The following is a 14,379-nucleotide window of genomic DNA, read 5'->3' as shown; positions in this document are numbered from 1 at the left end:
TGACGCTGCTGTGATTCACTTTGTCTGGTATTTATGTAGGCTACATATGTTTTGGCAGTTCTGTGATCATGTCAAAGCAGCAATTTACATTAAAAAGTGTTTTATTTCCGTTTGAAAGCTGCCCGCTACCATGGAAGGCCAACAGAAAATAGCTCTTATCAACATGTAATTACTAAAATCACGACTTTGTATCCCTCTGAAAAATGAACCCATTTAAATAAAGAAATCCCTCCATGAGTGATACCTCGATAGAGAGCGTTCATTTTATAGCGTTACCACCGGTGCTGTAAGTGGTCCGGTATGAAACGGGGGTGATGGAACAACACAGCACTTTTAAATTTCAATAATCAGAATACCGAAATTGATTCCGTTGTTTTAAAAGATTTATGTCAGTCTACCTTTCCCCCAACGATGTTTCCCGACCGCCCTGCACCTTAGGGAGTTAAAAAAAAAATAATGGCGCGCACATTGCGCAAAACTCTGAAACATGAGAAGCGGGCAAAACGGAGCGAAGAACTAGATTGTGTTGAATTATGGCATAAAAACAGAGAATCCGACGCTGAACAGTGAAAAATCAACACATGATGTGAAACACATGACGAYTAGGAAGCGCAGCAGGTGATGAATGAATATTACTGGTGGTCAATAAACGATCAAATAAATCTAGCAATAGGAAAGAAACTAAAATGGACATAGCAATAAACCAAGAGAGGATAATACTAATCAAAGGAAACTAAATGGAGATGAATGAAGAACAAAATGCAAGAATAAACTAAGAAACTAAAGTAAACAAGAGGAATAAACTGGTATGGCAAGACCTTTCGAGCAATAATTAATACAGAGGACTGTATGGCAAGAATAAACAGACACTATTTCCGGATAAAAGGGGCGAAACTACACATTATTCATGTGGATGCGAAAACATAAATCGGCACCCCCCTCCCCCCCCCAACCCCCATGAAGGAGTGTAGAAACATAGCTCGCCTCCACCCCCCAGCCCCCCTCCTCCAGACGACGATACATTTAGGGCAAAACTCGCTACATTTACCCCGTTATGTGCGCGAGGTGAAGGAGCGTAAGGCACGCTGAAGTGTACGGAAAACATAATCGGTGCGCCGATTCAAAACATCTACAATAATGATAATAACATTAATAAAATAATTGTCAGTGCAAGGAGCCTACAAATTCTTTGGTGGGGGGCGGTGAGGGACCTGGATAAAGGCTAGGAGGGCGCTGGCCCGAAAAAGGTTGAGAAACACTGATCTAGCATCTTGCTAGTCTGGCCATTACCTATGCAATTCCACTCAGTTATCATCTCCCTTCAATGCGGTGTCTGGGACTTCTCCCCTTGAGCTCGATTTCTCTGACTGAGTTTCAATTAGGTTGATCAGCAAACAGAAAAAGGAGTTGTGAACGTTGACCTCAATTTTCTGCGCTGTAGATGAGGAATGGCAGCAGAGAAAGTGAACAAAGAAATTCAGTCCGTGTTGGCCACGCCTTCAGATACTAAGCAATTAAAGTCAGAGCAAGAGGAATGTATAAGACACTTTATTGCTAACAGAGATGCTGTGGCCCTACTCCAAACAAGGTTGTTTGCAGCAAACGCAATTTCCAGTTAGCTTCATTGAGCTAGCATATTACGTCATTGTCAAACGTTAGCAAATGGGTAAAATCAGATCTAATGTTTAAACTTAAATTCACACTTAAGATTACACCTCAACCAAGCAATTGTTACTAAATACCTGAAGGTCCAGACCCTCTGTATGAAGCGAAGCGTAGACCAAAAGGCTGGTTTTTGCCAGGCCTGTGTCTTCCATTAGCAACAAGTTTTAATCATGCTAATTATGTTTAGCATCTTTAATTGTAAATCCTTGTCTCTTCTCTGCAGTAAATACGAATGTTAGCTTTCCAAAATTAATTAATTTTCTAAAAAGCTACTGACATTTTTTTAAACTCAGCTTCTTCTATGACGAGAAAGAATATAACAGCCTCTGTTCGCACCATGACTATTCCCGTTATACTCTCAACTTGGCTCTGGGTCAGTTTTCGCCTTTGTCAGCAACAAAACGTCCTTTAGGTTGGTTTAAACACCTTACTGAAGCTTTGTTCCTTACAGAAGCTTCCACACTGAAGAGATTGAAAAAAGACTGAAATTTTGGGTGCCACAGGTAAAGTCAAAAATTGTCAGATGGCAGTCAACCTGTCCGTACCTCTGTAAATTTCTACTTTAAATTCAAATAAATAAAAATGACAAGATCTTGGTCGTTCACCTTCTTGATTTTTAGTAAAGTGCTGCAAAGAGAACATGGAATTTTCTGAAGCCTTTTCAGATGCAACATTTTTGGGGATTTTTGTTCAGTTTTGAAGCAATGAACAGATTTACCTGGTCGGAGCCCACCTCAGTTTTCCATCATTACCCAGTTGATCTATAGGTTATAGGTGCATCACTAAAATATTCATCAGAACATGATAAAAATAAATAAAATCTCATGTTCCAAAATGAGCGTATCAATATTTGGAACGTGCAAAATCGTGTCAAGGACCTTGTTCTTGGTAAAACGGAATGTAATTGTAGTTTAAAAATAAACTTATGACATAACTTTCTGTCAAAGGATCTAAATCATATATATAGCGTAATGTAGTATGCTTCAAGCAAAGTGTCACTTAGAAGGAGAACACAGCTCTAGTAGATTTCCCCAGAGTGATTGAAGAATCAACTCATTATTACTCTACAGTCACTATTTTTTCTGCTGTAAGGATTCTTGTGCATGTTCACGTGTCTTATGTGATACACAAACTCCACAAGGAGGTCATGGTGTAAGGTTGGGATTCTTGGGACTGTCGTTGCTCAAAGGCTCTTAAAAGGAGGATGGGAAGAATTTGGAAGTGTTTTGGGACTGATTGACAGTATTCTGGATGGATTTGGATCTCTGATTAGGGAGGATTGATCATCAGGTAGATGTTGCTTTCATTTGCAGAGGTTCTCATGTCTTCTCTTGCTTTAGTTCTCTCATATTGAACCCAGCAGGTGATCTTAAGCGCAAGAACTTTCCGTGAGAACACGCCAAGTTATTTCCTTGAATCTTTCCTTCTCTAAAGGCTTTCAGTCTTATAATTCCAAATCAGACGAGTCAGTCGGCACTTCCCACTCAGCCGTTCAGACGCAGCGTGGCCCGTGTGACTCGGAGCCACGGTCTTGTTTCTTTCTGCTGCGGCGCTGTGATGTTTCCGACGTTCAAATTCGCTTGCTCAGATCTGGCACTGTTGCGACGCTCCCAGAACGGTGCGCTGAAGCTGCGAGTGTCAGCTCGTGTTCTCCGCCGGAGGAGGAATTCATTCAGAAACAGAGGAAGCAAAAGCTTAAGAGGATGTCAAGAGGAGAGTAAGGAGGAGTTAAGTTGTAAGGGTAGAAAGGAGGAATCGAACCACAATATAAGACGCTTGCTGGGTGTTTCCTCCAGGTTTCGCTTACAGAACTGACCTTGACATGAAGAAGCAAGAGCCAAAAACAGACAGGAAATTCTACAGTGTTCTGATATACTTCCAAAAGCGTGAACCTATATTCCAGTTCTCTGCAATCTACCAACAGACAATATTGAGGCAATTTTCCTTCTGTTTTCACACCAAAATGGTTAAAAGAACCAGGTTTTCTCCACAAGAAAACCATTCAGTGACATCTGTAAGAAGTTAACGCCAGAGACGCAGTGGGAGACTCTCATCCTTATCTCTGGTAAATGGGAGAAGAGGGAGGGTGCGAGCCAGGCAAAGTTGAAGTGAAGCGCCAGGGGTTCAGGGAAAGGTGAAATAAAGGAAATGAATACCGTCTGTGGGGAAGTTCGCCACGTGACCACGCCAGAAAGAAACGAGACCAGATTGTACGGTACCTCACGGAGAACAGTCTGCCTGTGCTTCCTTCTTTCCTGTTCTTTTTCTTTTTGTACTCTTTGTGTGTATGTATGCGTGTGTGGTCCTTCTCTCACACCAAGAGTTATCCCCAGAGGACACCTTACCTGATACACTCTTCCTCTCAGGAGATGATATCAAACAATACAGCTGGAACAAAGGACCTGAAGGGATGAACTTAGAAAGATACAGTGCTATGAAACAAGTATTCTCTCCCCCATGCAGATTTCTTTCTAACCCGAGGAAATACAAAAAGAAGTCTGATAATTTCACTTATTAAGGGCAAAATATTATCCAAACCAACCCGCCTCACCGTGTGAAAAGTAATTGCCACCTAAACCTAATGACTGGTTTTGACATCCTTAGCGGTAGCAATTGCCCTTGAGGCGTTTGCGATAACTGTCGGAGTCTTTGACGTCGTTGTGGAGAAATTAAATGTTGACCCACTCTTGCCTGTGGAATTCTTTTTATTCATTCGACATTGGAGAGGTTTCAGGTCATCCCCAAGCTTCTCAATCGGATTAAATTACAGACTGATGGTGCTGCTTTAGTCTGTACCTCCAGGAAGTTGCGATGTTGCAGTCGAAACTATTAAAACATATTCCCTCACAAAATTTGCACGGACTTGCTTTTTTTCACTATTCTAAGTTTTCTGAAAATGTGACCAGTCACCTTAACCAATCACTGCCACTTGACTGAATTTTGACCAATCCGCCTGGCCCTTTCTAATTTAACTTCCTATTTCATGACGTCTCTTCAAATTACTGAGTACCAAATAAATACACAGCCAGTATTACCAATACTGATACCAATACTTTTTACTATTTAACTTTGAAATGACATTTAGGTATTTTGGTGGTTTTTCCTTTGAATTATGTCAAAACCTTAGAATTTGAACAAACCTTATAGGTTTCTACAAAATACTTTAATAAGAAAGAACACCAAAACAAATTTGTGTTCTTTTCTAAATAAACGGCAAAAAAAAAAAAATATATATATATATATATATATATTGTTTTTTTTTTTGAGTGGAGAAACTACACTGCAAAAAAAAAAAAATCATAACGAAATTCAAAACTAAAGTATCCGTACGATACCAATACTCATTTGATATTGATATTATCAATATTTTGGTACACAGGCCTCTTCTTGAAAGCAAAAAGAAAAAAAGCATTTGGCTTTTTTTCTTTTTTTGCAGAAACCATCTTTAAGTCTTTTCTGAAGGATTTACTTTTACTGTGTCTACAGTTTCACGATAAATTGATTTGCATTTGACAACTCCTCAGGATATGATTTTATTAGGATTAAGGGTGCCGTTTCAAGAAGGTACTTAAAAATGTTATATGCACTTTGAATATTAGCTATGTCAAAATCTTGTTTGTGTTTGAAAGGTTATGTGAAGCTTTTCCACATAACCATTGCAAGGTTATTTTATGGTAATAAAACTTTGCAACTTTGACCTCAACTTTTTTTAAAAAAAAGATGCCACAAAATCAGTAATTTTTGGCTGCAACAATCACAAAAAACATTAGAACGTCCTGGAAGGGCCGTTTGCCTATTTCATGTTGTCAGACAGGTTCTATTTCAGGGTTTTTTAGAGTGTACTGGTGAAATGGAACCTGCCTTTCCAAAAAGAAAGAAAAAAAACCCATTATTTAATTTGAGACTCAGTGAAGGAAATGATCAACAAATGGCCAGATTTACCCTCTCTTTCTTCAGTTAAATTACAATCATTTGAAATCTGCTCTGTATGTACTCAAGTTATCTTTGCTCAATACTAAAGTTATGTTTCTGATCTGAGGCATTTGACTGGGAGAAAAAACCCAAAGCTCAAATGAAATCTGTTTGAATTCCCGTACCGTTTGACACCACTGGGTGTAATCTCTGTGCTCAGGCCTGTTTCTGCCTTTTACCAATCACTACTTTACATTAAAACAACGGGAGGTCACAGAGACGATCGCATAAACCGTTATTTGGCCATAAACGATGGATAACATTACCCAAGCCCTCTCAAAATGACACACATTAAAGGAAAGCTGAGCTGATTTTGCACTACTGCCCACACGCATTGTCAAAAAAAAAGAAAAAAAAATAGGAAAGTGAAATGCTCTCACACCCTGATATTTACATTCACAATGCGAAGCTTGCTGACATGTACAAACCCGCGCTCGCCGCCTTCTCTATAATACTGTTGGTATTTAGACAGTGTCATCAAAACCTCCCCGAAATAAACTTGTCAGAACATATTGCCCTCTCGCTCCTTTTGGCAACTATTTACCAGGGATGTGATGTATGACTCAGCAACCTCCTTTTCTCCGTGCGCAACTTTCAAGTCAAGAGGGGTTATCACTATTTAAACCATGCAAATACACCCTGATTTTTTAGAACAAGGGTGGTGGTGATGGTGGCGGCGATGGGTTGGGGAGGGGGGGTCATCAGTTACCTCATTGCCCACAAAGTTACGCTGCAATTACTGTAATGACAACATCACTGCGATGCTTAAACCGGCAGCACCGGCGCTTTTAAGCTGTCATTACCTTGTGTCATTACACTCCCACATGAATGCTGGGAATTTGTCAGTGAAGAGAAAGATCTGCAAGAGTGTGAAATCCCCTCACTGTACCCAGTCATCGTACTGGGTACAGTACCTTGCAAAAGTATTCACACCCTCTACAAAAGCTTTGTTATCCAGCTGTGGGCCACAGGAACCGTTTCTTTTTTCTTTCCCCCCCATCAGAAATGCGACAAATTAGCTTTATTTTTATCTTTATCTGCACAATAACAAGCAAAATGTGCAAGGTTTTATTGAAGTAAACAACATGTTAGGCATAAAGGTTAGGAATAGGGATCTGATTGCTTCTGTAGACTAAGTCTGTTTCTGACGAAAGGTTGCTGGAAGTTTATGGAACAAACACAAACTTCACAGTGACTAGAACAGTGGTTCTTAACCTTTTTTGAGGTACCGAACCCCCCAGTTGCATATGCGCATTCACCGAACCCTTCTTATTCCACCCATCCCGGCCAACACACAAAATACTTTGCGGTATTCTGATTTAGTACTGTAATTATATTAGCTGTGTAACCACCCCCACACCCCTGGAGGCAGTAGCAACCCCGAAAAGATGCGACAAAGGAGCAGATTTAGACTATAGATTTGGTAACAACTATGAGCTTTGCTGAAGTAATTAAAGACATAAGTTCAAATCCATGCTGAGAGTGGATCTCCTTCAGTCAGTGCTCCTCCGCAGCTCTGATTGGCTAAGCAATGTAACGTGATCCTCTGCAGCAAGTGATGGCAAAGCGGCGCGTCATCACGACTTTACACAAGTGTGTCTTTACCTCTGCGGCAGAGGCTCCGCCGAACCCCTGAGACCGACTCACCGAACCCCTGGGGTTCGATCGAACCCAGGTTAAGAACCACTGGACTAGAATGAATTGAATGGTTTAAATCTCACAATTAATAAAACCATATAGTCCATCCAAAGCAATCACCTGCCTTGAACGCCAGATGTGCTTCATTCTAGAATTCTGGTGAGAGGCCGCGCAAAATCTTTCAGAGGGTCGCAAATGGCCCCTAGGCCATTTTCCACCACATGTAGCATTTTGCATGAGGCCAGAATGTTTCATTTTGGTCTTTGGTCATTTGATTTTATTTATGGGTATCAGAATTAGCACTCTTAAATATATATGTGTGCCACACCGTTCAGATTTTTTATTTATTTTTTGCATTTTCCTTCCACTTCAAAATCATGTGTCACTTTAATGTGAATAAATAAAATGAAACAAAAAAAAGATGGTGCCACCCGACCAGGCCTGCCGCAATAATCAATAAATCAATAAATCAATAAATCAACTGATCTCATGATGAATTAAAGTCTCTTTTTTTGAAGAAGACTTCACAATTAATTTGATTTATTGTTTCTGTTGTTTTTGTTTATTTTGGACATGTAAAACATCTTCCAGGGTTAAATGTTCATCTGAATTAAACATTTATAAATCTTTGTTCTAGCATTTGTATGTCCTTGTCGTTATTTTAATTGAAAATGGTCTCAAAACGACAATATCATCATTTATCATTAACTTCTGGGACAAATCATCATCCAGGAAAATGTTATCATGACAGGCCTACATCCTACTGTTAAAATCAACATAGATCCCATTAAACACACATTTTAAGTCTGATTTCTCCTGTAACTGTCTGTCTACCTTAGCGAATAGCTAGATTTTTATTTATTTTTTTGGGGGGAGAGGGGGTTACAGCCTCCACTTGGAGAGTGTCTCCTATATGAACCGATAACATGAATAAATGCGCCTCTTGACCACGTCTAGAGGCGCTTTACTCCCCCCCCACCCCACCCGTTCCTCTGCACATTCCTTGGTTCATTTGCACCTTTTGTTGTTTCTGTCTCTGCTCCACCCGATTCCAATCTGATTTCTGCCCCTCCACCGGCCCCGGCCCTCCCCTCCCCTCTCCTTCCCTTCCCTCCTCTCTCCTCCCCCTCTTCCCCGCATCCTTTGCTGCACCTTATCGCCCGCTCTCCATCTATCCAAATTTTCTTCATTGGCATGACAGGGACCGGTGGTTGGCGACAGCCGCCGTCACGGCGGAACAATGCGCCGCGATGCTGATATTCATATGATAATAGCATCAGAGCTAAAACTGCAGAGACAGCCACACATACAGGCTTTCTTTCCTTTTTTTTTTTTGCTTTCTGTCCTTCTGCTCATTTTTATCTGTATAATTGCTGTTTATTTTTTAAGAGCATAACATCTCTTTATGTTATTGTGGCACTCTCTACTAACCTATGTTCCAACATGCCTGTCTTTTTTAACCACCCCCCCACACCCCACCCTGAAACACCATGTTGACAATCAAATTAAGTCATTTTCATTCCCATGGCCTCTGACAATGTTGTTCTGAAGCTGCCCTGTTTGTATATTTCTCTCCGTCTGCCTCTTCTCTTTCTCCGTGTCTGCCTCCTTTCTAATTTTTTTTCCTCCCTTGCTCTTCGCCATGTTGGCAGGGCCCAATCTACCAGCTGATATCAGCATTCCCTGGCACTCTGCCAACTGGCAACACTGCAGGAGAGAGAAAAAAAAAGGGGAGAGAGGGAGCGAATGAAAGAAAATTAGTGAATAATAGACGGCGGGAGGGTGCGAGAGGATGAGAGGGGGATGGGAGAAGAAGTATGAATCAGGGAGAGAAAGAAAAGACAGACGAGAGTGGGGAGAAAAGAAGATGGGGAGAGAAGGAACAATAATGGTGGATTAAGAAAAGGCTGTGTGTGAGTGTTCATGTGATTGATATGGGGTGATATCCCTGTGAGTCATAGCTGAGCTAAAATGTCAACTGGCTACATGAGAATCTCTTTGTCATCCAGCCTCAGCGACACACACACACACAAACACACACGCAAACATGTCCTACAAACACATATATGATCCCGCTGCCATGCGAACGCCAACATATCTGCCACACCTGCGAGCACAGATGTTCTATTGTTTTTGCACATTGATTTATGACCTTTTGTTTTGTTGCGGGCGCATTCGCTGCTGCTCAACTGCACCGAATGATGGGCATGAAAACAACAACAACAAACAAACAAAAAAAAAAAAACAACCTCCACAGCCTGAATGTGCATAAATTCAGTCAAACTGCTGTGTACTCCAAAAAAACATTTGGGGTGTGTATGTGAGTAAGTGAGTGAGCCTGCCAAAAAAAAAGGAAAAAAAAGAAAGGCTCAATATGCTGTATATCACACTTTACGTTTTAGCTGACGTGTTAACTGGGGTGACAGTCGCAGTGCAGGCAACACAATAGTCAAAAAACGCTCACATTTGTAAATTACCTAAGCAAGTAGCCATGACTAAGCAAAGTACAACCACACCCGAACAGAGGACTCAAGAAATATTGTTGTGTCGCCGCAGAGGCATGCTCCCTGTGTATGGAATCCCGATTTAAGCAGAAAATAAAAAAGCTGCTACTGTATGTGTGTACAGGAAGGGTGTGTGGGGAAGTCAAAACATTGCGCGCCCATCCTGTTTGGGACACTCCATGTCCTGCGGTGGTGCCCTTAACTTCTAAACACACACACATAAATGTACACCGGTGCGCAGTCACACTCCGGCTAATCGTCCCATATGTGCTGACAGTATGCGGGAGAATCCCGTGAACACATGTAGGAGGAAATGAACAGGTGCACACCTGTTACGCGTTGAGCCGCACGCGCGCACGCCCACGGAGGCTGAGGAGTAAATGAAGATCAAGTGACGGGTTTCTTTTTATGTGCATACGTTAAAACATGGTTTTAAAACCGGCAAGTATGCGTGTTGTTCGTTTTGTCGTTGGAAAATGGTGGTGGAACGTGTTCAAAGTGTCTTCGATGCAAATTGCTTTTAATCCTGTTCAACAAGAAAAGGACAAAAAAAATCCTACGGTTTGATGCTCAGTATTGCAAATCATTTCCTCTTACACTTATACAAATTTACCATTAGGCTTTTAGTTAGATTGTTACTAAAATACAAGAATGCATAAAAGTTTGGAGCTGAACAGAAACTCAGGTTCAAAAAAATGTTTTTAAGCTTGATATTGGTATATTTGTGTTGGATCTTCCTGTTCACTGATTAGGTTTATTTGTTTATGTTGTCCCCAGGAAATTATAGAAGGAGGCTGCCTCAGAAGTGTTTCCCCCCTAGGCCGAGACACTAAAGAATGGCATAACACCAAACACACTGCTAGTAAGTTTCTGCCCCTCCCTTCGAGACAGGATGTATGAGAACCTTGAATAGACACTTTTAGAATGTGTTTTGAAAGCAGAAAATTGATTGTAGTCCAGGAGGGGTTAACTATTTTAGTGATTTAAAAACAATAACTTCAATGATATTTCATTCAATCATTGCCTGACTTCTGCTTGTCTTTATCTTTTCATTGATAGAGGATGGATTCTCCACCAGAGTGTGTGTTGTCTCTTGCTTGTGAGCAGCCACAGTCTCCCCAAACGCTGCCATCTCTTGACCACAGCCCTCAAGCCTCCTCTCCTCTACCCGACAGCCCCGTTGTCCTGCCGATCCCCAGCCCTGAACCTTCCCCGCAGAGCCCTGACACTACGCCATATTTCCCCCTCTCTCCCTTCCCCCTACAAGAGGTCAACAATAATGACTGCCTTGATCTTGAGGGAGAAGATTGCGAAGAAGAGCTAGATGGAATTCCTCCATCTCCAACCCCAGCAGTAGCTTTGTTTCCAGGAGGGAGCGCTCAAGATGCAGGATGCGACCCCGGTTTGGATTCCTCCCCACCAGACACACCGTCAGCTCCTTTTCTTGGTTACGGTGCCCTTGAGTTGGCCCTTTCTTCAGGACAGGGTGGAAACTGCAGCGATGAGCTAGATCTTCAACTGTTCCAAAAGGAAACTGTTACCAGGGCAACACCTGGAGCTGGAGGGGCCTCGCCTGGGCCTGCACTCAAGTTTCCCTGTCATGTGTGTGGGAAGAGATTTAGATTCCAAAGCATCTTGTCTCTTCATGCTCGAGCACATAGTTTGGACCGAGACCGAAGAGCTGTATCGCTGTACCGCACTAGACCCCCGTCATCTTCCCTTAAGCAACATCTCAAAATCCATCAGAATCACAAAGATTTGCTCTCCAATCACAGAAGTCGTGCAAATCAGCGTTTACTGCCAAAAACTCTAATCCAGCACCTCACGGAGGAGGAGGATGTCAATGGAGAGGACAAAGGTCTAGATGATGATCTGAAGTCAGACCAGAACCCAAACTTTTTATTGGATGACAGCACACCCTTGACACCTCCCCTCACAGAAGACCCTGTATCTGTAACCTCCCCTTATTCCTCTACTGGCGAGGGCCCATCTGTTGCCACAGCGCCTACGTTTCGCTGCCATGCCTGTAAGGGAAAATTCCGCACAGCTTCAGAACTGGCGCGTCACGTCCGCATCCTCCACAACCCGTACAAATGCACCCTTTGTCCTTTCTCTGCCAGCCAAGAAGAGAGTCTGGCATCTCACTTACAGGAGTGCCACCCCTCCCCAGAGGTGTCGGCCTTGACAACAGCCTTCAACTGCAGGACCATCATTGACACACCAGTGCCCACCCCAACCCATACACCCGCCCCGACCCCAGGTAACGCCCAGATCTCATCAGCTGCTGGAGTCTCTGCATCCTCTTCAGTGCCAGCATTTCGCTGTGATACTTGTGGCCAGAGATTTACCCAGTCCTGGTTTCTGAAGGGACACATGCGAAAACACAAGGACTCCTTAGACCATAAGTGCCAGGTGTGTGGACGTGGCTTTAAGGAGCCTTGGTTCCTCAAGAACCACATGAAAGTTCATCTTAACAAGCTCGGCCTCAAAGCTGGATTGGGAACCCATGGTATTCTCGGGAATGCTGAGCAGCAGTCCAAGGGTTCTGCTAGTACGCACACCCTCAACTCCCTGTACTCAAGCCTGCTCATGGCCCACCGAGGAGGTGGAGCCAGAGGTGGACAAGGAAGGTCTGACAGAGAAACTGGGGGTAGGATCAACATGAGTTTAAGCAAGTCTGCTATCCTGGGATACCTTGGCTTGCCCAGTGATGGCAGTGGGGCCAGTTGCATGGAAAGACTTCAAGCAGCAGCTCAGGTGGCAGAGATGGGAAACAGTGGTGGAGGCATTAGTGGAGGTGGCGACCCCACCAGAGGAGGGGGAACATCCAGAGGAGGTGGCACAAGTGAAACCACATCAGCTATTTCAGAAGGAGGGGATCAGGCAACTTGGTGGCAACTGGTTGCTCGCAGCCTGGCTGTTGCACAGCAGCAGCAGCAGCAGCAGCAGCAGCAGCAGCAGCAGAGACCACAGCAGAGAGGGCAGCAGCAAGGTCAGCGAGCCCCAGGTCGAAGTTCAGTGATCACAGAAGCAGACCAAATCAGGGTCTACCGATCAGGCCTAGATCCCAGAGGAGAGTCGGGAGGAGCCGGAGGGCCTTGGGAATGCCCGGACTGTGGAAAGTTGTTCCGCAGCCTGCAGCAGGTGGTTGTGCACGCTCGCGTCCATGCTCAGAGGCCGCAGAATCGTGGCACCAGTGAAGAAGAGGGGGTTGGTACTCGAAGAGGAGTGGGGTTGGGAAGAGGAGCCAGCGGCGGTGACGTGAGACCAGAATCCCAACTTCACTGTGGTGGATCCCAGCAAATGGGAGATGGAAGACAGGAATCAAAACTGAACAGCAGTGTATCTCAGCAAGCAGGAGCAGTCACAGGGTTTCACTCTGTTATTTCAAACTTCAAAGGTATCACATCTGTTTTCTTGTTTTCTTTTTGTTATCTGTTTGCTTGTTCACACCTTATGTGTAATTTTCTCTCCTATCATTCTACTGTAGTAAATAATGTCTATTTCTTCAGTGAAAACAGTTATGCTAACATTTTACTTTCCTTTTTTTCCACTCGCAGGAGAAAACGGCTTCACAGCAGTCTCCTCCATGCCCTCAGTTCCCACCAGGGAGCGAGTGCGTGGCAGAGGGATAAAAGACTGCCCCTACTGTGGCAAAGCCTTCCGCTCTTCCCACCATCTCAAAGTGCACCTGAGAGTTCACACAGGTGAGACGCAGCTGTGGGCTTAATAAGCCACTTTTCTCTGGTTTTTTACCTCTAGAAATCCCTGGAAAGGTTTCTTGAGTGTTGTCTCGTTTTCAGAACTACCTCTTTATTTTTCCACACATTGACTCCAGAGAGCTGACCAGTGCTAATCATAGATCTCTACTGCAGGCAAGTGAGCGGCTCCTCTGGAGCTCTACTCCTGCGCAGGAGTAGAGCTCGGGCACATATTAACAGTAGCTTCTGAAGAGAAAATTAAGCCATGCTGGGGATTTAAAAGCGAGACGGAGCTCACTTCTCTCGCTTGCGTGCACCCTCGTCTCCAATGCAAGGTCAAACAAATATAGACTTTATGACCGGTGATTGAAACAATGGTGGTTTACACAAGGAACTTAAAACAATTCAGTCTAATAAAGGACAAAAATTAACCTGTTTGTAGAAGAGTATGAATGGATTGGAGTCACATGTATATCATCAACATACAGTGACTTACAAGGTTATCAAAAGATTCTTTTAACTCCATATCTGTCAAGAGGACTCTTGTGTCCTCATGGAGCCATTTGGATAACATGAAAGTGTTTTTGGGGTGAGTTAAGGGATAAACTTTCACATTTTTTATTGTTACAACTAATTACTACAAGGTATATTGTTGGAATTCAATGTGATAGACCAACACAAATCAGCATAATGCCAAGATGCAACAAACTTTGCATCAAAGATTGAATGTTTGCCCAAACTCAGTCAGATTGGAAGTGTTGAATTTGTGAACATAAACTTTAATCAATCCAAACTGATTAAAGGAGTGGGACTGGGAGCAATTTCTCAGTCGTGGTTGGGTGTGAACTTTAACTAGGCCATTCTAAGATTCTGATAGGTTTAATCTAACCCATTAAGTT

The 14,379-nt window shown here is 43.0% G+C and overlaps 1 protein-coding gene and 1 long non-coding RNA gene across 3 annotated transcripts in view; one reads left to right on the top strand and one right to left on the bottom strand.

Moving 5' to 3' along the window:
• Positions 1–14,379, bottom strand: part of LOC108166721 (uncharacterized) — a 64,606-nt gene that overhangs the window by 36,668 nt on the left and 13,559 nt on the right. The gene's annotated exons all lie outside the window — the stretch shown is intronic.
• znf219 (zinc finger protein 219) overlaps positions 1–14,379 on the top strand; it is a 29,280-nt gene that overhangs the window by 8,136 nt on the left and 6,765 nt on the right. The window contains exons 2-4 of one of the 2 annotated variants that reach the window (XM_008422586.2): positions 10,557–10,641; positions 10,839–13,179; positions 13,340–13,486. In XM_008422586.2, the coding sequence (XP_008420808.1) occupies positions 10,842–13,179; positions 13,340–13,486 (2,485 nt within the window). In that variant the 5' untranslated portion in view covers positions 10,557–10,641; positions 10,839–10,841. Of the gene's footprint in view, positions 1–10,556; positions 10,642–10,834; positions 13,180–13,339; positions 13,487–14,379 lie in introns of both variants that reach the window. The other variant, XM_008422587.2, reaches the window with a different exon arrangement.

Source organism: Poecilia reticulata, linkage group LG11 (genome assembly GCF_000633615.1).
Source record: "Poecilia reticulata strain Guanapo linkage group LG11, Guppy_female_1.0+MT, whole genome shotgun sequence".
Taxonomy (NCBI): Eukaryota; Metazoa; Chordata; class Actinopteri; order Cyprinodontiformes; family Poeciliidae; genus Poecilia; species Poecilia reticulata.
This window is presented reverse-complemented; position numbering and strand designations above follow the sequence as displayed.